General features: G+C 37.5%; 1 protein-coding gene across 1 annotated transcript; it reads left to right on the top strand.

Annotated features, from left to right (window-relative positions):
* Positions 1-25,111, top strand: Lrrc4c (leucine rich repeat containing 4C). The gene is made up of 2 exons (XM_013019601.1): positions 1-53; positions 23,034-25,111. Exon 2 carries the CDS (start codon positions 23,076-23,078, stop codon positions 24,996-24,998), a length of 1,923 nt encoding a protein of 640 aa, XP_012875055.1. The 5' UTR covers positions 1-53; positions 23,034-23,075; the 3' UTR covers positions 24,999-25,111.
* The last annotated feature ends 1,521 nt before the right edge of the window (positions 25,112-26,632 follow it).

The raw sequence follows: 26,632 nt of genomic DNA, 5'->3' as shown, positions 1-26,632 counted from the left end.
GATTGGCAAACACATTGCCCATTTACAGCATAGAGACCCCAATGGGGAGCTAGGTGGGTGATGATTCATGCTAAATTATTCCCACAATATGCTGAATACTACAAGCAGAAGCTAATGTGAAGTGGCTCATTATATGCTGTCAAATCGGATAGCAGCAACGACTGGCTGTGCTAGCACCAGCAATTTGTGGGAAGTCCAGCCACTGCAAAAGCACTACTGAATTTCAAAACATAAGCTGCAGTCTAGTTGAAATGACATACCCACTGAGTCATAGTTGCAAATTTTGGAGGGTACGTGTCTCTTTGCCAATTGAGAAACATCGTTCCTGTTCTTAGCTTGACTCCACAAATGACATTCCCAAGATTCCCTTCTCTTTTCGTATCGCCTTCTTCCATCCATTCTATGGGTTAAAGATTTTGTAAAGATACCGGGGGCTCATGGACATACTTGCAGATGTGCTTGTGCTATGACAATACTCCATCTTCTTTCATCTTTTATTCCTCTCCAACAAATAGCCATGCCATGCACATAAACCCCACTTACCTCTAGGACAGTCTAGCATTCTTAGTAGGCAATTCTGCCAGAGAGAGCTAAGATAAGAGACAGCAGGAAGGAATACTGATGTTTGCCCTGTGAGTGTGTGTACATCTGTCTCCTGTAAAGTCCAGGAAAGTAGACTTCTGCTTTTACCTCTCTTCTTAACCTACTTCCTAGGAAGCTAAGCTGGTTCTTCACAAATATAGAGTGATAGAGTCAGTGCATTCTTTTCAAGAAAATCCACAGTAAAGTAAGGAAGTGACTTTTACTGACCTTTCCTTTCCTATCCCTAACACAGTCCTGACCCAAAGTAGGTGGAATACTACATAGTGGTTTAGACAAAGAACAAATCTGTGAATGGGCCCAACAATTCCCTGGTTCTCTCTGGCTACATGAAAGGCTAAACAAACAAATTGTAAGCATCAGAGACAGAAATTGACGGCTTTGAATCTATTTTTTTCTTTCCCTCCTCAGGCCATGAGAAATGATGCCCTAAAAGTGGTTGTTTATTTTGGAAAGCAAAAGCTAATCTGAAGCTATTTTCTTTATTTTTATATTCAAATGCCTATAAAACAGAAAAGCACTGGAGACCTATTCATTGCTCACAAATGATCTATGGGGTAATAATGTGCTTGCTTTTCCAGCTGTGCTACACTTTGGTGTTGTCTTGGGTTTAATTGAAAATAGGCTGTGACCTTGGTTTTGTTCACTGAGCATGTGGGGGCATAATTGGCATGAAGCCTCTGAAGAACTCTTTTAAATGAATGTCATTTGGCTAATTTGGGGTTCGCCTGAGGGAAATAAGTGTGAAGTCCTATTACTGTAAATATGAGAGAAGTATTTTATTCACATGCCATTCATGTGAGGTTAATGTTGTTGTTTTTTTATCAGATTTTTATTTTGCAATACCTATTTGTTGAATCCTAAATGCTAGCAATATGATAATAGTATTGTCCCTAACAGTCTCATGTTTCATCATAATTAAATAAACAGCTTGTGAATTGCAGTCCCCCCAAAAAAAATGCCTGTGTTTCCACTCTTAACTTAAGGGGTTTCCATAGAAACTGTGTGCAGCAAGTTTAACTGACATTTATTGGACTTGAGGCTATATGCAGCACTGATAGCTCTCTGCTTTTCTCTCTGTCGCTTTGAATATGTGTCTTCTTTTCTCCATTTAACCCTCCCAAGCTTCACTCCCCTTCAGCCCATTCCTCCTCCTTCCCTTCCCTCCTCCTGTCTTTCTCTTATTAACATTGAGGAAGTAATTTGGACTCAGTTAGATTTAACAAATGCAATAATACTAAAACGGGCCCGATACTTAAGTGTAATTGTGTTATTAGCTGGGAATGCTTTTCTTCAAAACTAAGAGAATTGGGAATGAAGTTTGCCAAGGTAGCTCATGCTGGAAAGAAGGAACCTTTGACTGCCAGCTGGAAGTTTGCAATCTGTACATTACAGTCCACCTTCATCTCCAGCTGTGGCTTTTCCATGACTTCTTCAACCCAGCCTGTTTCTCCATAGTCCTATTTTCTGAAGGGTCCACAGCAGCTGTGTGCTAATCATATTCCAAGAGAACAGAGGACCTGAGTCAGGGAATACAAAGCATAATACATAATGAATGCCTACTGTACACGTGCTGTTTGGGAGGTATTTTCTACTTAGGTTGTCTTTAATTCCAAAAGCTTCACTGCCCTACACCAGAAAGAATCTGATACTAGTGCCTTCAGTGCAGGCCCTACTTGAGTTAGTTCTAAAGTCTCTACGAGGTACTTAAATGTACTACCTTGGTTCTCAAGAGCAAAATGAATGTGAGCACTTCTAAGCAATGAGGTTTTGTTGAGATTAGAGATGAGTACATTATAGCAGTGGCATTTCTCTCCATGCTGCATGAATGGTTTCCAGAAGAGTAAATCACTTATCCAAAGCTGACATAGCTTACTGAAAACATACTTAATACAGAAGGGGGAGGATTTAGACAGATCTGGGGGCAGTTATAATTCTGTGGTTTGACAAACTGTCTGACAAACTTACAGCACATGCAATCCCTTCTCTGTACAGCAGGGTAAAGATGGGTATTTCATGGAATTTTGTGAGGAATAAAATTCTATACATAAGTTATTTAGTATTCTATTTAGGATTGCTGTACCTTTTTTTTTAAGATACTCTGACTCTCCCATTCCCCCAAGTCAAAAAAAGTTTAACTTAAAAAAACTATCTAGTACCTGTCATTTGAAATGAGTTCACAATTCATAATTGATTTCTACTTATCATAAGACCAGTGACAAAGGTAGTATCATACCCATTGAATGGTTAGAAAAAGGAGTCTGGAAACTGTTACAGACACTGTCTCATAACAACAAGAAGCTTTGAACTAGTTCCCCAGGGTTCTCTTTATTATTTCAATGCTCAAGATCAGTATTTTCAGTTTATATGTTCTGTTCAAGAGTTTAAGGCTAAATTCCAGAAAATCTGAGTTACTAAAAACTCACTTTTCTAATAAGTTACTAAAGAAAGAAAGGAAGGAAGGGGTAGTTACAACATCTCTGCCCAAGTGAATCATCATGATCCATAGGAACACATGGGAATGAATTTCTCAGTCCCAGAGTTGACATGATCATGATTTTTGCATGACAGCATGTCAAGGCTAGGTGTGGTTCCTTGAAGTAAAGAGGTGACAGGAAGGGGATAAGGAAGTAATATCCAAAAAAATCTAAATACTAGTCAGAGATATTGGTGCTGAATGCAGATACTCAGCAAATGTCTGCATTTGCTGAATAATTACTTCCTTTGGAATCATTAGCAGAAACAAAGAAATCACTGATTCTAGTCATTTCCATTATCTGACATGTCATCACCAATGTTTCCTCATTATGAGTGAATCCAGAAGAGTTACTAGCGTGATAGCATGAGGAGCAGCTAGACAGGGTCTAATGGAACATGATGACAGTTGTCCCTGCATACACACACACACACACACACGCACACACACACACACACACACACACACACACACATCTGCATAAATTCACAGGCACATACAGGTATGTAGGGTTAGTCAAAATGGACATCTCTGTAAAATTAATTATTTTATATCTTTAAGGAGCTTATATTAGAGTGAAAACACTGGTTTATTCTTCCATCTTTATTTTAACTTTTATGTGTTTTTAAAAATATTCTTTTTAGACTTAAAGAGAGTTTTCTCTGACGAGGAAATAAGAATGGCCAATAGACACATGAAGAAATGCTCAACTTCTCTAGTCATAAAAGAAATGCAAATCAAAACAACATTGGGTTCTACCTCACCCCAGTTAGAATGGCTATAATCAAGAAATCTAATAACAACAGATGCTGGAGGGGGGTGGCCAAAGGGAACCCTACTACATTGTTGGTGGGAAGGTAAGGTTGTTCAACCACTTTGGAAAGCAGTATGGAGGTTCCTCAGAGAAATCCCCTATGATCCAGCAATCCCACTTTTGGGCATTTACTCTAATGATCACAAACAAGGCCATACTAAAGCTACCAGCTCAGCTATGTTTATCACAGTATTATTCACCAAAGCTAAGCTATGGAATCAACTCAGATGCCCTTCAGTAGATGAATGGATCAAGAAAATGTGAGATAAGAAGTGGCGCTGTAGCTCAGATGGTAGAGCGCTTGCCTTGAGCTGAAGAGCTGAGGGACAGTGCCCAGGCCCAGAGTTCAAGCCCCATGACTGACAAAAAAAAAAAAGAAAATGTGAGATATAGATAAATAGATAGATAGATAGATAGATAGATAGATAGATAGATAGATAGATAGATATCGGAATTCTATGCCTCCATCAGAAAGAATGACACTGCCCCATTTGTTAGGAATTAGAAAGACTTGGAAAAATTTATATTAACTGAAGTTAGCCAGGCCCAAAGAAACATAGGTCCCATGGTTTTCCTATTTGCAATAACTAGTGTAAGTCTAGGACAAGCAGAAAAGGTCAAAAGTTACATATGACCATATAAGATGATGCTAAGTGAAATGAACCCCAAGATAGGGACCCAAGAGATTTATCTTTGTTGCTGTTATTTTTAATGTACTTATAATGTACTATGTGATTTTTTGTGTTTCTTTTGTATGTTCTTCTCCCATGGTATAACCCCTGTTGTTACTGTATTTGATTCCGGTGTCCTGCATTTTGTATATACATTTTTCTAATTTGGGGAGGGAAACAGAAATAACAAAATGCTGAAATAAGTATACAGGATGACTCATTGTAACAATGAGATGTACAAGACAGTATGTTGAAAACGAACTTTACAACTTTGTGGGAGGGTGGAGGGAGGAGTTGGGGAGGGGATGTGGGAAGGAAGGGATGGTAGGGGAAAAACAAAGGAGAGGGTAACAATGCTTGATAGGAAATGTACTCATTACCTTACTCATATAACTGTAATCCCTCTGTACAGCATCTTTACAATAAAAATATATAAAAGTGTATTGTTTTTAATTTTAGTTTTAATCTTTATTGTAAAGATGATTACAGAGGGGTTACAGTTACATGACAGGTATTGACTATATATCTCTTTGTTACCCTTTCCCTTATTTTCTCCCAGGTTTTCCCCTCCTACCCCCCTCCTTCCCACCCAAGTTGAATAGTTCATTTTCAACATGGTATCTAGTGAGTATCGCTGCTGAATTAGTTCATCCTTTGTCCCACCATTTCTGTGCTGTCCCCTTCCCCTCCCCAAATCAGATAAACTTACCCACAAGACAAAAAGTACAGAAATAGAAATCAGCAACAAAGGGAAGAAAACAGACCAAACAAGAAAGGAAAAGAAAAAGAAAGAAAGGAGAAAGGAATATTCTTATCTTTAGTGGTTATACCAAGGTATTGCCATTCAACAAAGCAATTCATGAGTACAAGGCATCTTGGTCAACCTTCTCCCCTATTCCTCCCATCCCACCTTCTCCCTCACTTTTATTAATTCTGTAGGGTAAACATTACATTTTAATTATCTTTCATTGTCTTCATTATGTTTTCATTATCTACCCGTCTCTCTTTGACTCCATCCTTTTTAAGTTCTCATTTTCTGGTGTTTATTTTGTTGTACTATGATTTTGCCTTTCTAGGGGATGACAGAGTTTTTTCTGTCTGATGCCTTTATGTGCCATATTAGGGTTTTGTATGTTTGACATTTGAAAGATCCATTTTAAGCTGTATTGTCTATTTTGTGGATTAGTCAAAATTAAATGATACATGCCCAAAGCCACTTTGCCAGCCATACGGTCACAGCAGTATAAGCACGTGGAAGAGTCATGGTACACAGGAATTAGAACTTCCTTTTTAGTCAGGGTACTCCATATATGTTGCAGAATGCCTGGTGCCATTGGCAGCTTAGCAAAACTTAATATCTTTCTCCCTAAATGAAAGTTAGATATGAATGGAAAATTTTCACCTTTTTCTTCCATGTTCTGATGAATCAATCACCTTAGCAATCTCTGGGTATGAAGACAATAAGATGCTCTAGGGCAAGGTCATCATCTTTTTCTACTCAGGGCCAGATAATAAACACTTTACAGTTTGCATGCCCTATTCCCTCTCACCACTATTCACTTCTGTACTTCAATATGAGAGAATCCCATACATGATACGCAATTCACAATTGGGTATAGGAATATTCTAATAAATCTTTATTGACAAAAACAACTCATGGGCCAGATTTTACTTGTAACAAAAATTTCCCCAATACCTCTCCTAAGATTTTTGCTTATACCTCTGTCCCTCTTCTTGTTCTGTTGACATGTAAGTTGCAGCTAAAAAGGTGTACAGTCTTGACCACCATATCGCAATGTCCTTTGGCATAGAAAGGACATGGGTTTTTGTCTTCAGATTACCAAATGGTAAAGAAAGCTGATGTGATATACATAAGTGTCACCTAGTATCTATAATATCCACATTAGAATTTGCCTGTCAGCTTGGTGCTTCCAAAAATTGAATGCATCCTTTAGAGAATAAAGACAGATAGTGGGAGAAGAAACTGAAGAAGGATTTTTCACATGTAAGAGTTTCCCTGTTTCTAATCTCTTCCATATTTCAAAGGGCAGGGGACCTGATTGCTTGTTGCCTTTCACGTATATGTTTAATATATATATTTTCCTCTCTCTCTTATTTTTTATGTTGAAACTATGGCTTGAACTTAGGACCTGGGCACAGTTACAGATTTTTTTTTCACTCAAGGATAGGGCTGTACCACTAAAAGCCATGGCTCCACTTCTGGCTTTTTGGTAGTTAGTTGGAGAAAAATGTTTCATGGGCTTTCCTTACCAGGCTAGCTTTGAACAGTAATCCTTAGATCTTAGCCTTCTGAGTAGCTTGGATTGCAGGCATGAGCCACCAGCACCAGGATATATGTCTGTGCATTTCCACTTTTAAAAAGTTAGGTATTGTAGACAAAAAGATCACAGGGGGGGGGGTGTTATTTTGCATGGTATCGTGTTTACCGAAGTTCATTAATATTAGAACAGAGTCTATATTTTGCCAGACTCCATAGCAACTGAGAGCAAACACAGGAGTTGGGCACTGAGGAAATTTGGTTCTCATACATACTACCTATGGTTAATTTGGCACAAAACAAAAAAAGAAGACTACTTTAAGAAAATAAATATGGATCCCATTTCTGAATGGCTGCGTTTGCTGAATAATTCCTTCTTTTGTGGCCATTAGGCAGAAACAAAGGAATCACTGATTCCAGTCATTTCCTTTATCTGCCTTGTCATCACCCAGGTTTCCTCATTATGCAATGTTAACAGTGCTGAGGTTACTTGAAACCAGCTTCCAGTCCCAATTAGGAGGCCATCCCTGCTATCTGCATTCTGATTAAATGACATTGCCTGGAAATCACAGAAAGAGTCTACTCTGTTTCCTCCCCTTGCTTAGATCTCATAAAAACAGACTCAATTAAGGAGAGTTTCCTTATCAGGTTTTTTTGTGGGTCATTTTGGTGAATTTATTCAACTCTTAAGTCATGCTGAAAACTGGAAGGCTGTGACTCTGAGCTATTCAGTAGAAGCCAGGATGAAAGATGCAGGATTTGCTACTCTGTTTTTAGAGACCAAAAGATCCAAAAGTCAGGGCATTCCCCAATGGTCAGGTCAAGAGAGTTGGTAAAAGATAAAGAATATCACCAAATGAGATATGAAAATCATGATGTCACATTAATGAATATTTTAGGAAATGAGAGAGCTTAGTTCTGGCCCTCATTAATGTAGAGCTGGTTTATTGAGATACTTCATTACTTCACTTTTTCTATCCATAGACCATATGAATGCAAATCAGTTTTTCCTTAAATGCTATTTTCATTGACTTATTCCTTTCCATCAAAAAGAAAAATGAAGCCTACCTTCTACTCGTAACTTAAAAGATTCAATTATGTTATTTTTTTTACACTGTGATGTTATTTTATTCCTTCTGCTTCTTACCCTACTACATTTCAGTCTATATTCCTAGTCAGTGCTAGCTTGTCTCTTCCTCTGACTTATGTTTTTGCTTATTTTCATCCCATCTCCATCCACTGGTGCCTATTTCCAAACCCTTTTTCATTTTTAAAAAATTTGTTCCTTTGTATTACTTCTTTTTTGTTGAGCTCCTATGAATTATTTATTAATATTGTTATCATTATCATCATCATTCTCTTTAGGTAGTTGTATAAAAGGGTTTTAATTCAACATGTCAATTGATTAGTAAAATGCTATCTTGATCAATATTACTGCTTCCATTATTCTCCCCCATCTCCCAATCCCACTTTCTATGGATCTTTATTGTGTGCTCCTGAAAACCTGCATTGCTCTCTAGCTCATTTCCTTATATTTTAATCCCTTCCTTACTGATTTGTCACATAAAGTACATTGTGGGCTTCTTAACCAGAGACAGTTGGCCCTAGTGGGCAAGAAGCAAGCTGTCTGGGTGTCTTACATTGAATGTTCAATGAGTATAGCAGGAAAATGTTTTTTCTTTATTTTCTTTGGAATATTACAAGTGTTGTTTCCACATCTCCTACCATATTCAGGTCTACATAACCTTCACTGACTAAACTTTTGTGGCACTCTCTGAACAATGGACTACTTCCACACCTTCAGATAGAGAAACTCGCTCAGGTGGTGCTATGGCAGTGGTTTATCACTGCTGTTTATAATGTGCTGCCTTTAGTACCTTATTTCAAATGATCCATGATGGGGAGTTTGTGAACTGCAGGCACTTCCTCTAGGTGATGTGTTAGTGAGCATACTTAGACTCAGACATTGTTAGAGTTATAATGATGTTAGAGATACATTCTTGGCATCTTACTTTAGAATGAATCCTACTGTTTTGCTTGGGGATATGTGTGTGTGTGTGTGTGTGTGTGTGTGTGTGTGTGTGTGTGTATGATTACTGTCTAAGAAATTCGTGCTTTAAGGCTTTGTATTCTTCAATAATGTACAAAAAAGCAAGAGCTTGGTAAAAACATTGGGAAGCAGTTTGCAAATCTGAATGAGTCTCTACTCTCTTCAGTTTGCCTTGGATGGTAAGTTAAATTGTATCACTCATTACAAAAATCCATATGCCTTTTGGGTATTATTGTTGGTTTGTTTGTTTTCGACCTTCAAAGGCAATGATGACCTTGGCACAGGGCATTTCCTGGGATTAATGAGCAGTTGGGGGTTAATGACTATCAATTCCTCCTAGCCAGTCATCAATCCAAAGCAAGAATGGGAAGCAAGGCCATTGCCAACTTTCTGAAATCAAATGCTTCTCTGCTGGTCTTATTAAGGACTTATACTGCAGTGGAATTTGTTAGAGATTTTAAAAAGCTTCATTATATATTTGCCCTGTTTTAACTTGGATTCGTGTGCACATGTATATGTATGTCTATGTGTTTCTGTCTGTCTGTATACACATATATTTATCCTAATTCCTAAGTCAAACACAAATAAGAGGATAGCAATTAAGGCTGAGCATGATGGCTCACACCTGTGATCACAACTACTTAGGAGGCATAGATTTGAAGGATCATAGTTCTAGGCCAGATTTCTGCAATATATCCTTTCTTCAACCTTAAATTTGAGAGTTTTTCTTGAGGGGGGCAGAGGGTGGTAAATGAAGATTATTATTAGTGTTTGGTTTGTGTTTGTTTTAAATGGAATATTTCCTTCCTTTTATTCCTGGTACATAGTTGGTCCTTATTGATAATGAAATAACATGTTTTCTCTTTTTATCATCAGCCATAGTCGCCATAACACCTTAAAAGATAGATAAATGTTCATGCTATAACAATACACATGTGCTTTGCCTTTGAGAACCAAACAAACAAAACTGTAGCAAAATGGAAGTCAGTTCTGGAACCAAAAAGGTTACATTTTTTTTATTCCTGTTGACAAAGTTGGAGGACTTATTTTATCATTCTGCTTTCTGGATTTGTTGTTGTTGTTAATGGAGTTTGAACTTCAGGCCTTGTGCTCACGTGGCAGATGCTCTTCTACTTTCCACACTCTCCAGCCCATTTGCTTTAGTTATTTTTCATATAGACTCTCTCTTTTGCCCAAGCCAGCCTCTGGCTGTAATACCACATAGCTGGTATTACAGGCAAGATCCAACATGCCCTGCTTGATTCTTTCATTGCTACAAATCCCATACAGTTATGATACGGAGTGAAATATTATTACAAATATTAATTTTAAGGAATATGGATGGCAAAATTCAATCAACAAGATACTCTGCCTCAGAATTTTTCCCAATGAACATTTGCCTTGAAGAATTTACTTTGGTTTGGATGTTTAGTATTTTACACTTAGAAATTTAATTTCGATAGCTTTTCAGATGCTCGTAAGCATATTTTCTGCATCTACACAAGATATATAAAGTGCCAATTCTCTAAAATTTAGAAAACAGGTCCTCAATCATTCTGTCAAACCCTTTTGTACTGAACTTATATTTTACAATATTGATCTCTGTAAGGAAGCAATGATAAAACTGATGACTCTTTCCATATATATACATATATGAACAAAATTTTTCCTTTAATTTAAAGAAATTTATAAATGGTTTGAAATACATTAGTCACTTTCTGAGGAACCCAGTGAATACACTATATACTCTCCTGGAAAATCAAGTAATAAGATTCCTGGTGAGAAATCAGACTAAGAGCATTTTATTATATAATTCACATTGACTAAACACTAGATTATAATATTCAATGGATCAGTAGTTCTCCATACAATACTTCATCTCTCAGCAGGACTCAACAAAGATCTAAAATATTGAACACAACCACCAACATTTCTATAATACTGACTTTATACCAGACACCATTCTAAGACCTTCTTTATATTTTAACTTATTTTCACAATAGTCAAGTGCACAATTCAACACTATGTAAACCCTAGGAAGTGTCATAGATGGCAGCTATCTGTGAGTTTTAACAAGTCTGTATTCCATTAGTGTCTGCTTAGTGGGGAAATACCTGGTAATCTGTGGGAGCCAACCTTTCCCTGAGGACATTGATTCATTCTTCATTTGATACAGATATCTTAAGTTCACAAAGTAGATCTGGGACTCTGGGTGGTTATTTATGATTCAAATAAGGTAAAGCTAGTTTTTAACCATATACCACCCTTTCCAGTCACAATGTACATGTCAGTATCGATACCTTGCTTCTTTCCACTCTTACTTAATTTCTAGGTTTTCCTGTGAGTGGGCTCATGAGGAGCAAATCAATGTGTTTCTTCTTTACCATCTACAACTCCCCAGTTATATCTGTTTGATTCCCATATTTATTTTTAACCCACAGATCTTAATATTCTATCTAATATTGTTAAATTACCCCATCAACTTGACTGCTAGTAAGGAACTGAAATATGAAACATCTTCAGGAATTCAATTCAGCAAATATTTACTGAATGTCTAGATGTCCTCCAATTCTGGTGCTCGAGAAGTGAATGAATTAATAAAATGAACCGTTCCAAACATTTACATTCTCAATCAGATTTGGTTAGGTGTTGTAATTTTGACTACAGACAATTAGGGGAAGGATGATTTGGTGGATGATTTGGTAAGACTACTGAAAGCCTAGCAGAAATGTTCATTGTAAAACTAGCTCTGTTGGGTATAATATTGATGGACAAATCAGAGGGGGAAAGGGAAGTTCCAGACCAAATAAAGAAGGCAATTGTAAAAAGGAGCCATAGGTTGTATAATTTTAGATGAGGAAAAGAATGTGGTCAAGGTTGTGTTGACAGTGTCTGCAGAAAGAACAGAATGGTGTAGCACCGTAGAGTAACTTATTGGCAAGACATGTTTTTTTGAGGGACTAGTTTTGCTCCCCCAGGAGACATTTGGAAGTATCTGAAGATACGTTAGGTTTTCCCAGCTGGAGTTACTACTGGCATCTAGTGGGTGGAGGCAGTAAGGGACTTAGAATATATTCTGTCAGCATTGGAGAACTAAAGTTAGGACTTTTTATTTTTTATTATTTTTAAGTGTGATTTCTGGGTTCCTGTGTGCTTTTTACACTTAGTCTTCCAAGTATTACTTTGAAAGTCTCCTATGGGGAAAACTATGAAAAGACATACCAAATTTAGAAATACACATACATTAATCACATACATTAATCATGTGGTGACCTCTGAACCTGGGGAAAAATAACTTTAAAAAATAGAGCAAAATGAAATACGTAATACAGACTCCAGACATAAACATATTGCTTCAAAGGGAGAGATAAGCTATGTTCTAACAAGGCCTGTTTCTGATTGTTGGAACATTCTAATTTCATAATGTAAAGAGGAAATATCAAGGAGTATTTGGAGCTTGGAAGTTTCAGTATTGCCGTTTTCATTATGCATTTTGCTAAAGCAAATAGCTGTCATAAAAACACAAATATACTTCTGAGCACCTCAAACCCCACCAAGTAATTTGAGAAACAAGTTAGTCATCTATATTTTATATTTTCATAAATAATCAACCTCAAAAAGTGAATAAGATCAAAAGGATTCATAAAGAGCCTGAAACCTCACACCAGGCAAATGTATCTATCCTGCATCATAAGAGGGTAAACAAGCAGGAAAAAAAGACCAATTAATCTTATTTTTAACCCTGCCAAGAGGTAACTGTGTTTTGGGGTCTGATTTTTTTTAAATAGTATTTGAGTTTTTCTTACTAAGGGAAGATTGGAGCTGCTACCACCTCTCCTTTAGATCCTTTCTTCTTCTCATGTGTGGTTTTGGGTCCTGATAGTAGAATTAGGAGACGGTTTGCCTTCATCAATTTTTAAATGGTGCCCAGGAATTCCTGATGCAGGCAGGTGGTTATCAAGAGGCTCTTCCGTTTTAAAGGACATGACTTACTGATCCCAAAGTTTCTTTATTCTGCTTGGAATACTTAGATCCAATGACATGAATGACATACTGCCTTTTAGTCCTGAGGTATGGGTTGGTGTCCCTTGGATGAAGCATATCATGGAAACAACTTAGGCATCCTCCAGGTAGGAAGTTTCTAGACAGTCATGCTATTTTAGGCACATACAGCAGAGGGCATTGTTTGGTCAAACATGACACAGGGCTGCTACTGTTAATAGCAGATGTAAAGGTATGAGGAGGTCAGCCTCCTCCACTATACCTTATCTCCCCCAGAAAAGATACCAGGATTTTTTTTTTTTTAAGGAGACAGGGAAATATGTTCTTTAAATCGTTCAGGTTCCCTCAGCATTTTTTTTTGTACAAAAGACTTCTATAAATGCAACTAGTACAAAGCACTCAAATTTCAATACCCAAGTGGATAAGTGTCTCACTGTGGACACCAGACCTACTAGGTGCTAAGCATCAATTACTGAATATGATATTTTATAAGCTTTCAATCAACAATGGGCTTACAGACTTAACAGTCTCCAACCTCTCTCTGCCTCCTTGATCCTCATACATACATGCATATGCATGCATTTAACAAATATTTGATGTGTGTTATGTCAGGGAAATGTGACTGAGTACAGTAGATTAATCTCTACTCTGCAGAAATCAACATTCTGCTAAAGTGTGACAGGCAGTAAGAAAACAAACATATAGGTAATAGTGATAAATACTTTGGTAAAATTTAAACATGGTGATTTATTATACATGATAGAGTCTTCGTGATCAAAAAGGACTTTCTGAGAAGGTAATATTAAAAAGGAATTCCAAATGACAAGGGAAATCAACCATGTAAAAATCAAAGAATATATACATATATATATATATATATATTACACATATGCACAGAAGAAATCCTATTATAAAGGTTGTAACAATTACACTATTTTAAACCACATGAGGAATGAAAAAAAGTTTAATAGACTTGATGAAAGGAGAATTTGGAATGGCTGCAAGACGGAAAAGGTAATCAGGCACCTGACCATGTGCTGCTCCAAAGCAGTTTGTTTGTGCTCTAAAACAGGTATGAATCCGTAATGGGTATTTCAATTAAAGAATAATGTGAAAATATTTAAACTTGAAAAATTCCAAATGTTCTATGAGGATTGGTATTTAGGTGATTGTGAAATGATAGACTCCGATAAGGCGTTTCAGAGGTTCAAGGTTCGAAATGAAGATGAGTTCAAAAATTGTAGAATTAGGGACAGTAAAATGATTGAATTTATGTTTTAGAAATAAAGTCAGACTGGGTATTAGTGGTTCATGCCTAGTATCTTAGCTACTCAGAAGACTGAGATCTGAGGATTGAAGTTCAAATAAACCTGGATAAAGAAGTCTAACAGACTCTTATCTTCAGTTAACCAGCATAAAAAAGCAAGACATAGAGGCACAGGTCCAGTGGTAGAGCACTGGCTGTGAGGGAAAACAGAAACAAAAACAACAACAACTGGCATCACTCTCCCTTGGGAAGAGATGACTGAGAGTAGAAACGTTTACCAAAGATTAAACAACTGGTCAGAGTAAGCTAACCCTCCAAAATAAACCATTTCAGTCTAAACCTGTTTTTTGTTTTTCCTCCACTAAATTCTGCCAATCTAGATTAGATCTTCTTTTTCTGTTTCAATATTGTTCCAGGTTGGAAAGAGAACCAAACTCAAATGGATGTTGAGTTCATAAAATTTCCTGGACATACAAAAACAGCATTATAGGTCAGGCAGGGATATCTCTTTCCTGAACTGAAGATCTTGGTTTCCACAGTGATATCTTCCTCCTTTTGTGCATACTGTTTTTGCTTGTTTGTTTTTCTTACATGTGACTAGGCATAGAAGCTAAGTTTACTTCCTTAGCATTTTAACTAGGAAAGACTTAGTTGAAACTATGTCTCAGTAGTTCAACAATCACAATTTCCTCTCTCCAATAATTGTTGGCCAAAATTAAGCTACAGTTTTAATATATGTACAAACAAATTTTCATTAAAATTAATCTATGATTTATTTTACACTTCATTAGGAATGGGAAAAATATGCTTTCAAGATTTTCAGTGTTTCAAGAAGAAAATGCCCTTTAGTTCTAGTTTTTGAAGCCAGAATTTTTTACTTACACACATTTATATAATATACAATATATGCAATATAGTATAATAACATTTTTGTTATAGAATACATCATATTAAGTAGATGTACAAAGAGATTTCAATTCTGTTGTCATGATCACAATTCGTATTGTACATGGTCACTCCTTCCATTGTTCTTCATTTTCCTTCCTAACACCTCTTTCTTCAAGTTGCATGATTCAAATTTTTCACAAAGGCAGAAATTCTCTAAAACAATGCTCTTATAAACCCTTTTCCTGCACTGGTGTCTTACGTTTCTCCAATCTCTATTGGGCCAAATATGAACTTTCCAGCTGGGCATGCAGACATTCCTGTTTGAACTAACTTAAGTGTCTAAATTCTGCAATGTAAGTCCGTTTAGTCCATGTGGTCAATGTTTTGTGCCCCTCCTCTATTTTTATCAATAATGTCTTCCCACCTTATCTACCATTACTCTATTTGAATGTAATTTTGTCCCCCTGTTAATGAGCCACATAAATACTCAAGACCCTTGAGTGTGAAAACAGTAGTGTTGCCTACATTGATTTCTGATAGTGATCTATGGCATTTAAATATTACAAAAATTACCCAGGTGTCTGTGTTCTTATATGTGCAGATGTTTGTGTTTCCATGTGAGCATTTTTTATTGTATATATACATCTGAATTTGTATTGTATTGCCAATGAGATTAGACAGTTACAGTTGCTTGAATAAAACAGTTACTCTTTTAAGCCTTGTCATATTCTCCACCAGGTAGCAACATGCTGACTGCAATTATATGGACCTTTTTCTTTCTTTTCTCTCTCTTTTACAGTGCATAGTTTTCTAAGGACACTATTTCTTTTCATTTTATGATACTGCAACATTGTTGCTTCTAAGCAGCATATATATATATATATATATATATATATATATATAGTTTCATTATAAAATATGTCTTCTAAAAGTAAAAATATAGACAACTCAGATTTTTTTCTTCAATCTCAGTTTCTAAAATCAAAATAAATTTTGTTAGAAGCATTTAGAAATGTTAGCCAAGCAATTGTCAATTGACTTAAAAGGTCAAGCCTTTGGGTTACAGCTATTTAAATATTGTAGCATTTTTCTTATGTTTGCCCATGGGGTCTGCCCTAGGCATAGTTATAAAAATTTTCCTTTTCTCTGAGAATCTGAGAACAATCAACTGCTACTTAAAGAGGAGAAATCACTACTTATTTGCAAAATTCGATTTAAAGGGGGAAAATGAGCTACATTAGAAGATGTTTATAAAAATATTTGATTTGAAATGAATCATAAAAAAGTGATGGTGTTATTTTGATTTCTCCCTTTTCCCTTCTGGAATTCTTGAAAACACAAGGGGCTATTGGGAGAAATTATTTTTGAAATAGAAAATGTCCTTAACCTGAGGGTAAAAAGCTTCTTTTTTTTCTTATAAGCAAATCATGTTGCCTTATTCTAATTTTCTTTGTTTAACATCCTCTAATTTATATTGGTATAAAAAATCAGAATTTTTCCAGTGTGCCATTTTTTAAAATTTTGGTATTATACAGAGGATGGAAAGGAGGGAGAGAAAAAAAATGATGGCAGGAAAAGAAAAGGAGTAACAGAGAGAAAGAGAAGGAGATTGAGAGATAAAGAATAGCCACTTGCTACACACAGTCATGAAAGACAGGAGAGGATATGAATGTATTAGGTGTAGCATGTTAGGTTTGACTGCCAAAAAATAGGAAAATGTGCTATTCATAATGAAAGAAATTATGTTTTATGTAACAGGTACGTTTGATAGAGCATACTGTGTTCATTAATTCAACTGATTATCCAATACCTCACAATGTGTGGTTCTTTCCATTAGTTTATTTTATTAGCTCCCATTATTTTTATAAGGGGAGCACTTCCCTTTTACATTCTACACATGTTTACAATGTATTACAAGCAATCTCATTTACTCTGTCACTCTCCCTGCCCCTTCTGTAAACAATTGCAACAGTTTTTGTTCAATTTTTATAGATGCAAATAATCTGTCCGTTAATATTCAAACCTCTTTCATCTCCATACTAGCCCAACCTCATCATGCTAGTATAACTCCCAACAGAGCCTCCCATCCCAATCCTCTATTGGTCAATAGTTTTCATGAGCTTCTTTGTGCTGTTTTCATGTATACTTGGAAACCATGACAAAAATGTTCACCCTCTGTCATTCTTTTTTCCTCATCTTTTAAATAGTCCCTTAATTTGATTCTTGATCTGTTTATACATGAGTAACCGTATCTATGACTATGTAAGCCTTTTAGTTTGAGCTTACACATATGAAAAAGAACATACGATACTTTATTCTTTGGGCTCAGCTTGTCTCCTTAAGATGATGTCTCCATTATATCCATTTTATTTCAAGTGCCATGAGTTCCAGTTTCTTTAGGCTATGCAATATTACATTGTGTGTTTGTGTGAATATATATGTTATATATATATATATATATATGCATCCATTATATGTTATTGTATACCTAGCTAACCAGTGCTGCAACAAACATGCCAGCATCTTCCTAGTATATTGATTTTATTCTCCTTTGAATATATGCAAAATAGCAATATGGTACGGTCATAGGAAGATCTATTTTTAGCCTTCTGAGGAACCTCTTTATTGATTTTTATAGCAGTTGCATTCATTTATATTTCTACCAACAGTGTACAGTGTCTCCTAACCCCACATCCTTTCTAAAATCTGTTCTATGTTTTCTTGATGGGTACTATTCTGACAAGAATATAATAGAATCTTAGTGTGTTTTGATATATGTTTCTTTTTGGCAAAGAATCTTGAGTATTTCCTTATATATTTATCATCCATTTATTTTCTTCTTGGGAAAACTCTTGGTTCAACTTCCTTGACTATTTATCAACTGAATTATTGTCCTCTTGCTATATAATTTTTAAAATGCTTTATATATATATTACATTCATCTTTTATCTATTGAGTAGCTGGTAAAGATTTTTCTCTACTCTGTGGGTTGTCTCTTGGATCTGGAGATTGTTTCTTTTGCTGTGAAGAAACTCTTAATTAGATATAGTTCCATGTATCACATTTTGCTTTCGTACTCTGGCCATCAGGAATCCTATTACAGGTGTCAATACCTTCCAGAGTTTTCCTTACAGTTTCCTGTACAAGATTTAAATTCTGAGTACTTATGTTGAGCTCTTTGATCCAGTGGGAGTCTGTTTATGTATGTACAGGGTGAGAAAGAGAGGTCCAGTTTCAGTCTCTTGCAAGTAGATACTCAGTTTTTCCAGGACCATTTGTTGAAGTGGCTGTCTTCTCTCCCTTTAATGTAAAGTTGGCTATAGATTTGCATATATAACCTTTATTAAGTTCAGTTTTATCCCTTCTATTCTTAGCAGGAAGAACAAATATATTTGAGGTTCCAGCTCATTTTAAATAAACAAACCTCCTTCTGTAGGCGAACGAGTTTAGAAAATTTCTGATTCAGTCTATTGAAAAGATAGCTGTGTTTTATACTCATAAGTGTGATCACCACCTCACAAGCATTTGCAAACTTCTGTGAGTGAAGGTCATAATTTATTGACAAGGAAAATTTGATTTTGAGATTTGTTTTTTCTCAGTGTGGGATCTTGATTATCAGTGCTTAAGACCAGGGTACAAAAATCCAAGATTGGTGAAGTGAGAGATTGGATGGCTCAGCTCATGTGCCTCTGCAGAAACTTTCCAAGGAGAATTTTCTGTAAGATTCAAGGAAACCATTTTCTCTGGCTGGAGATCTCCCAAAGAGAGAAGAGATAATCACAAGGACAGTGAATCAACAAGGATCACATTAATGCAGGTGATGAGGTGTGCTTTGAAGTCTAGGTGCAGTGTAGGTAGATTGACTCTCCGTGTTTCAGCAAGGATTGCTGAGGGTACCTGTGTGTATCTCATGTGGGGTCTTTGTGGGTGACCCAATTAATCTTTCTTGCACCCTTCTTCCAAATGGATTCTAATGTACAGACAGAGACTATGCCAACCCAGCAAGAATATTGTGCCAGATAAAGCACAAAAAAAAAATAAATAGCTAATTCTTCTGCATGCAATTTCTTCAGTCTCTCCATGGCTACCAGTGCACTGAAGCATGGGTAGGAAAGAAAGAGAGGCCTATTGATAAAGTGAAGATATCCTCTGGGACAAGGCTAAAAGTCTCATCACTTAATTCAAAACCCACACCAATCCATTTGTAAGTAAATGCTGTCAGATGGCATTGTAATGGAGAGTGCATACCTTTAAATGGATTTTCTTTTGACGTAATAAAAGTGTCTTCTGAAAGTGATGTTAAAGCAAGGCTTTGATATGAAGTAACGTGATTTAGATTTTAAAATAGAAAACCTTTCATTGATAGAAGTTTATTTGATTGAGTACATTGTTCAAAGTACTATTTGTTGTCAGTAATAAATTAGCTTTGAACTAGCTATAATATACATCATTACTTATAAAGAAACCCCGTTAATTGAAGTAGCACAAAGACCTTGAAGTAAACAAGATTTATATGATAAAATTAGTCCCAGGGATGAGGAAGTAGAGCCATATATACCCTATAACTAATAACACTATGTCATATTTGCATATATTTTAGTAATATGTGTCTGATCATTGCAGACATTACCACAGTACTATTTAAGAGAAATTTATTCCACCATAAAGAAGAAAGAAATGTTATTTGCAGGAAAGTGAGTAGAATGTGAGATCATCATGTTGTGACAAAACAGATTCATGAAGAGAGAAACCACATGTTTTCTCTCATATGGGGAAATCTAGAATTTTTTTTTAAGTCATGAAGGTAGCAGAGTTTCTACTAGACAAGGAAAGGATCCAGTAGAGTAGAGAGGTGAATAGGGATGGGGTAAAGACAGAGTGATGGAGGATGGATATGAGTAAATTGCATACATTTGAAAAATAACATAGTATCTAATTAAAAGTGGCATCATGCTTGAAATATATTAGTGTTACTCAAATAAGAAGAGGAAGAATGGCAATGCCCTTCACTTGGTTTTTATTATGTACTTAAAATATATTTTATGTGACATAGGCATTAATATTATATATACATATATGTATGTGTATGTGTGTGAGTATATATATATATATATACATACATATATACAGAGAGAGAATCTTAGAAAAATAGACCTTTCCTTTCTACTAATTTATTGAAAAATCCTTAAGAGTCTGAGCATCAGGTATAATAGTGGTATTAGGTTGATTTTTCAAAAAATAAAAATTATATTTCATAAGAAATGATTTAGCATATGGCCTGCCTGCTCACAGTCCATGTTTTTGTTTTCTTTTTGTTTGTTTGTTTGTTTAGGACCTGGACACTGTGCCTGAGCTCTTTTGCTAAGGCTATTGCTCTACCACCTTGAACCACTGTGCCACTTCTGGTCTTCTGTTGGTTAATTGGAGATAAGAGTCTCATGGACTTTCCTGCCCTGGCTGGCTTTGAACCTTGATCCTCAGATCTCAGTCTCCTGAGTTGCTGGGATTATAGACATGAGCCACCAAGACCTGGCCAGTGATTTTTTTTTTGGGTCCAGTCATGGGGCCTGAACTCTGGGCCTGGGTGCTGTCCCTCAGCTCTCCAGCTCAAGGCTAGCGCTCTAACACTTGAGCCACAGCGCCACTTCCGGCTTTTTTCTTTTTGCTTATGTGGTGCTGAGGAATCGAACCCAGGGCCTCAGGCATGCAAGGCAAGCACTCTATCACTGAGCCACCTTCCCAGCCCCTGATTTTTTTTTAAGTTATATGTCATATGTGACAATATCGAAAATTTATGCACATTTACACTTATGTTCATTGCACCTTCACAGGTAGCAGAAATTCAATTATCAGTGTTTATCAGTGTTTACAGCTGAAGTCACCCCCCAAGAAAAGATATTTTAAAGCAGTTAACGGTTAAAAATATTTTGCATTTACCTTTGTTTTTGTGGGACCACTTGTTTCTAGTAGTGTTGGGTTTGAACCCAGGGCCTCACACTTATCAAACTTATCAAAAGTGTTGGGTTTGAACCCAGGGCCTCACACTTATCTAACACGTACTTTATTCCCTGCCCTATACCTAGCCCTTTATGGTTTGGTTAATTTTGAGCATCTAGAGTTTTTGCTGGCCAATCCTTGACCACGACAGACCACACCGTCTGAATTACATTTTCTGTCCAGCTGGGATGACAGCCATATACCAAAATGCCTACTTTTTTTTTTAACTTTATCTTGAGATGGGAGTCTCTCTGGATTTTTGTCCAGGCTGCATAACACTATGCTACTTTGATTCTTCTGATCTCTGCCTCCTGAGTACCTGGGGTCATAGGTGTGAGACCCTACTGGGCTTCTTATGAGGACATTATTTGAATTGTACACTTAGAGACAAATCTGCTGAGCCCTAGTTGTGTTCTTACTGGCAAGATAACTTGAGTCTCATGTTACTTCTCTTCTGATTATGTCATCATTTTCCACATGGAGATGACAGTAGTCTCCATGTCAAAGGAATGTTATAAACGTTAGAAAGGAGAGGCAACAGTGATGTGATCACCAGGATTGATCAGGCTGGCTAGGTGTGTGTGTGTGTGTGTGTGTGTGTGTGTGTGTGTGTGTGTGTGTATGCGCTCTTCCTCTATGTCTTCTCCAAGTCATTCCCTGCTGAAGTGGTATGCTTAGCGGAACAGGATGATCAGGTGTGGTCACCCCTCTAATATAGGGGACTGTTCTCACACAGGTGTATGAGTGGCTCTGTTCCTTTGGTAGAACCTGTAGGCAATATTAGGAAGCATTACCAGCCAGAATCATTAAAAACAACCCAGGTTTACAAAAGCCTACTCTTGCTTCATGGGCTACAATCACTGATTTAAAGTTGCTTAGGAACCTTTAAGCACGGCTTGGGACATTTTTATTTTGTACTTCCCCATGAGGCCATAAATGTTTGCTTGTGAATTTTATAGTCCATAGTACTTAGCACAGAGAATAATATTCTAATATCAACCAGATAGTAATCCTATTTTCTGTGCTTTGACAATCTCATATAGACACAGAAGCTGATGATTAATTTTTTTCCCCTTTCTCCCTCCTTTCCTTTCTTCCTCCCTTCCTTCTTTCCTTCCTTCCTTCCTTCCGTCTTCCCTTCCTCTCTTTCGCCCTCCCTACCTTTCATCTTCCCTTCCTTCCTTCCTTTTCTTTTTCCTGTCCTTCTTTCTTTCCTGATTTGAACTCAGGGCCTTAAACTAGCTCTGCTCATGTTTGTGTGTGAGCGTGCATGCATGTGTGCAGATCTTGGATTTTTAACTCAGAGCCTGGGTGCTGTCCCTGAGACTTTTTGCTCTCCACTTGAGCCAAAGCTCAACTTCTTGCTCTTTCATGGTCAGGTAGAAATAAGAGTCTTATGGACTTTTCTGACAAGGATGGCCTTGAGCCTTGATTCTTAGATATTATTAGCCTCTTGAATATCTAGTATTATGTGTGTGAGTGCTTCACAACCTGCTTGGAACTGTACCTCAAGTCATATTTCCATACTAGATAGTTTTGAGATGGAATCTTGTGGACATTTCTGCTGGCTTTGAAGCTTAAACCTCCAGAGCTCAGCTTCTTGAGTAGCTAGGATTATAAACATGGGCCGCTCATGCCTATTGCTGATGATGAATTTTATTGCACATATTCTCATATATTTAGATCATACTTATTTTGTTAATATTGCATCAGGACCATTCCTCCATGATTAAATATTTGATAAATGTGGGTTGTAGATGGCTGGTAATTTAGACTACAGAAATATTTCTCCATAAATTAGCTCAACAAGGGACATTATAGATGAGATCAGGCTCATTCGGAGTGGAATGGCTCTAGACAACAACAGGAATATTACATTTGTTGTCTCTTGGTTTGACAAAGAATGACTTTATCAGATAGAAAATATCACTGGCATTATTCCAGAAAACGATTTAAAGATCTAACACTCACTTTATTTATTTCTTTTCAGATTGTTCAAACTCCAGAAGGACCAACACCAGATAAATTATGAATGTTGAACAAGATGACCTTACATCCACAGCAGATAATGATAGGTCCTAGGTTTAACAGGGCCCTATTTGACCCCCTGCTTGTGGTGCTGCTGGCTCTTCAACTTCTAGTGGTGGCTGGTCTGGTGAGGGCTCAAACCTGCCCTTCCGTGTGTTCCTGCAGCAACCAGTTTAGCAAGGTAATTTGCGTTCGGAAAAACCTGCGCGAGGTCCCAGATGGCATCTCAACCAACACCCGGCTGCTGAACCTTCACGAGAACCAAATCCAGATCATCAAAGTGAATAGCTTCAAGCACTTGAGGCACCTGGAAATCCTCCAGCTGAGTAGGAACCATATTCGAACCATTGAAATCGGGGCCTTCAATGGTCTGGCGAACCTCAACACCCTGGAACTCTTTGACAATCGTCTTACCACCATCCCCAATGGAGCTTTTGTATATTTGTCCAAACTGAAGGAACTTTGGTTGCGAAACAACCCCATCGAAAGCATCCCTTCTTACGCTTTTAACCGGATCCCTTCTTTGCGCCGACTAGACTTAGGGGAACTGAAGAGGCTTTCGTACATCTCAGAAGGTGCCTTTGAAGGCCTGTCCAATTTGAGGTACTTGAACCTGGCCATGTGCAACCTCCGGGAAATCCCTAACCTCACCCCACTCATCAAACTGGATGAGTTAGACCTGTCTGGGAATCATCTGTCTGCCATCAGGCCCGGCTCTTTTCAGGGGTTGATGCACCTTCAAAAACTGTGGATGATCCAGTCTCAGATTCAAGTGATCGAACGGAACGCCTTCGACAACCTGCAGTCGCTGGTGGAGATCAACCTGGCACACAACAATCTCACATTACTGCCTCACGACCTCTTCACACCCTTGCATCACCTAGAGCGGATACACCTGCACCACAACCCTTGGAACTGCAACTGTGACATCCTGTGGCTGAGCTGGTGGATCAAAGACATGGCGCCCTCCAACACGGCTTGCTGCGCCCGGTGCAACACGCCTCCCAATCTGAAAGGGAGATACATCGGCGAGCTGGACCAGAACTACTTCACCTGCTACGCTCCTGTGATCGTGGAACCCCCGGCTGACCTCAACGTCACGGAGGGGATGGCAGCGGAGCTGAAATGCCGGGCTTCGACCTCCTTGACCTCTGTGTCGTGGATCACTCCCAACGGGACAGTCATGACGCACGGGGCCTACAAAGTGCGGATAGCTGTGCTCAGCGACGGGACGTTGAATTTCACCAACGTCACCCTGCAGGACACAGGCATGTACACGTGCATGGTGAGTAATTCTGTGGGGAACACCACGGCTTCGGCCACCCTGAATGTGACCGCGGCCGCCACCACTCCCTTCTCCTACTTCTCCACTGTCACCGTGGAGACGATGGAACCTTCTCAGGATGAAGCGCGGACCACAGATCACAACGTGGGCCCCACTCCAGTGGTCGACTGGGAGACCACCAACGTGACCACCTCTCTCACACCGCAGAGCACAAGGTCCACCGAAAAGACATTCACCATCCCAGTGACAGATCTGAACAGCGGGATTCCAGGAATTGACGAGGTCATGAAGACCACTAAAATCATCATTGGGTGTTTCGTGGCCATCACCCTCATGGCGGCGGTGATGCTGGTCATTTTCTACAAGATGAGGAAGCAGCACCATCGGCAAAACCACCATGCTCCCACGAGGACTGTTGAGATCATTAACGTGGATGACGAGATCACCGGGGATGCCCCGATGGAAAGCCACCTGCCCATGCCTGCCATTGAACATGAGCACCTAAATCACTATAACTCTTACAAATCTCCCTTCAACCACACAACCACAGTGAACACGATAAATTCAATACACAGTTCAGTGCATGAACCGTTATTGATCCGAATGAACTCGAAAGACAATGTACAAGAGACTCAAATCTAAAACATTTACAGAGTTATAGAAAACAATCACAAAAGACAGTTTATTAAAAAAAATGACACAAATGACTGGGCTAAATCTACTGTTTCAAAAAAAAGTGTCTTTACAAAAAAAAACAAAAAAGAAAAGAAATTTATTTATTAAAAATTCTATTGTGATCTAAAGCAGACAAAATTATGTGTATTCCTCAAAACCTGTTTTTGCTGCACTTATTTACTATTTTCCCACATCTCGTCCCTCCCTTCCCCGATTGCCATATTTTTCATAGATCTCAATTCCCTAAAGAACTGGCCTAGGAAATTTTGTAAGAATTCTGTTACACTTTGAGATTTTTATGGTGAATTTTAGTGGTGAGATCCAGTCTATTTTGTCTCCTCTCCCTTTGCTCTCTCTTTTCTTTCTTTTTTTTTCATTTTCTTTCATACCCTTATGAAGTAGTCCAATGGGGAATGCAATATTAGAAACAGATTTTTAAAGAAAGAATGAGGAACAAATGCAAGATCCTATATTTTTTGTGTAATGAGCTGTGCTGTATTTACAAGGAGGACCATTCCGTGGAGAGGGGTGAAAAGAAGTAAGCAAACAACAGATTAATTTACATATGAGCATCTATAAAACCCATGACTTTTAAACAACTCTAGAACCCAATTTGTAGTTCAAAAGCTTAAAATAAGATTATAAATAAAATATTGTTGGTTTTTCTGTACCTGGACACAAGTTATTTGTAGAATGGCTCAAATGTGAGAAGGTAATTAGATTTCCTACTATGAAGATAAAACATGTTATAGTATTCTTTAGTCAAAGTTTCCCTATCTACAAGGTCCTGATTCATTTGTTGACTTGAGTTTCAGAGGAAAATTCAAGGATGGTGTGGTCTATTTTCCTTCTCCTTGTGATTGGCCTTTTAGAATGCTCAGATTTAGAAAAACAAAACACTTGATTTTCTAAATTAAGTTAAATTTAATTGAGGGTATCACTATAATTTATTTAAGTCCCCTGAAATGAAATTCAAGTGGCTAGATGAGACATGATCACCAAAAATAGTAGTCTGGATATCTACAATTGAAAAACAATGTTTGTTTCTGAGTGTTAGCAGCTTCCTTTCAATTCATGGTAATTATTAAGACAATGTGCTAAATGCTATTTTTCATATTATGGGTATATGAATGACTTGACCCAGTTTCTTCCATGATGATTACCAATCTACCATAAAAATGATTAAACAATATGCTTATTGCTAAAAAAAAATCAGCTTTAATTTCACTGCAAGTCTCAGAAGACAATTTTTTAGGATCCTGACATTTCAAACCTCCTGTGGTTTTTGGTTTGTGGTTTCTTTAGTCTTTGTTAGGAGTTGATGTTCTCTTTCCAAATGCAGATTCCTGAGCTTTAAGCATGCATGTGGATTTGCACTGATGGATGGATAGATACCATTAGTTTGTAATGGTAATACAGTGCTGCCATTAGTTTGTAATGGTAATACAGTGCTAACTCACTAAGAGTACTTTGTAAAACTGGAAACATTTTAGGTAAGAGAACTGACACTAGCATCTCAGCATAAAAGGGAACTTGCTGGTTGTACACTTGGACACTCTTTTCATATTTTAATATGTTTTATGTGTGACCTCTGTCTTCAC

This window comes from Dipodomys ordii, unplaced genomic scaffold (genome assembly GCF_000151885.1).
Source record: "Dipodomys ordii isolate 6190 unplaced genomic scaffold, Dord_2.0 Scaffold46, whole genome shotgun sequence".
NCBI lineage: Eukaryota > Metazoa > Chordata > Mammalia > Rodentia > Heteromyidae > Dipodomys > Dipodomys ordii.
The sequence above is the reverse complement of the archived record's forward strand: the minus strand, read 5'-3'. Positions and strand labels throughout refer to the sequence as shown.

Coding starts and splice junctions, on each gene's coding strand:
- Lrrc4c (XM_013019601.1), top strand. CDS start 23,076: ATGTTGAACAAGATGACCTTACATCCACAGCAGATAATGATAGGTCCT.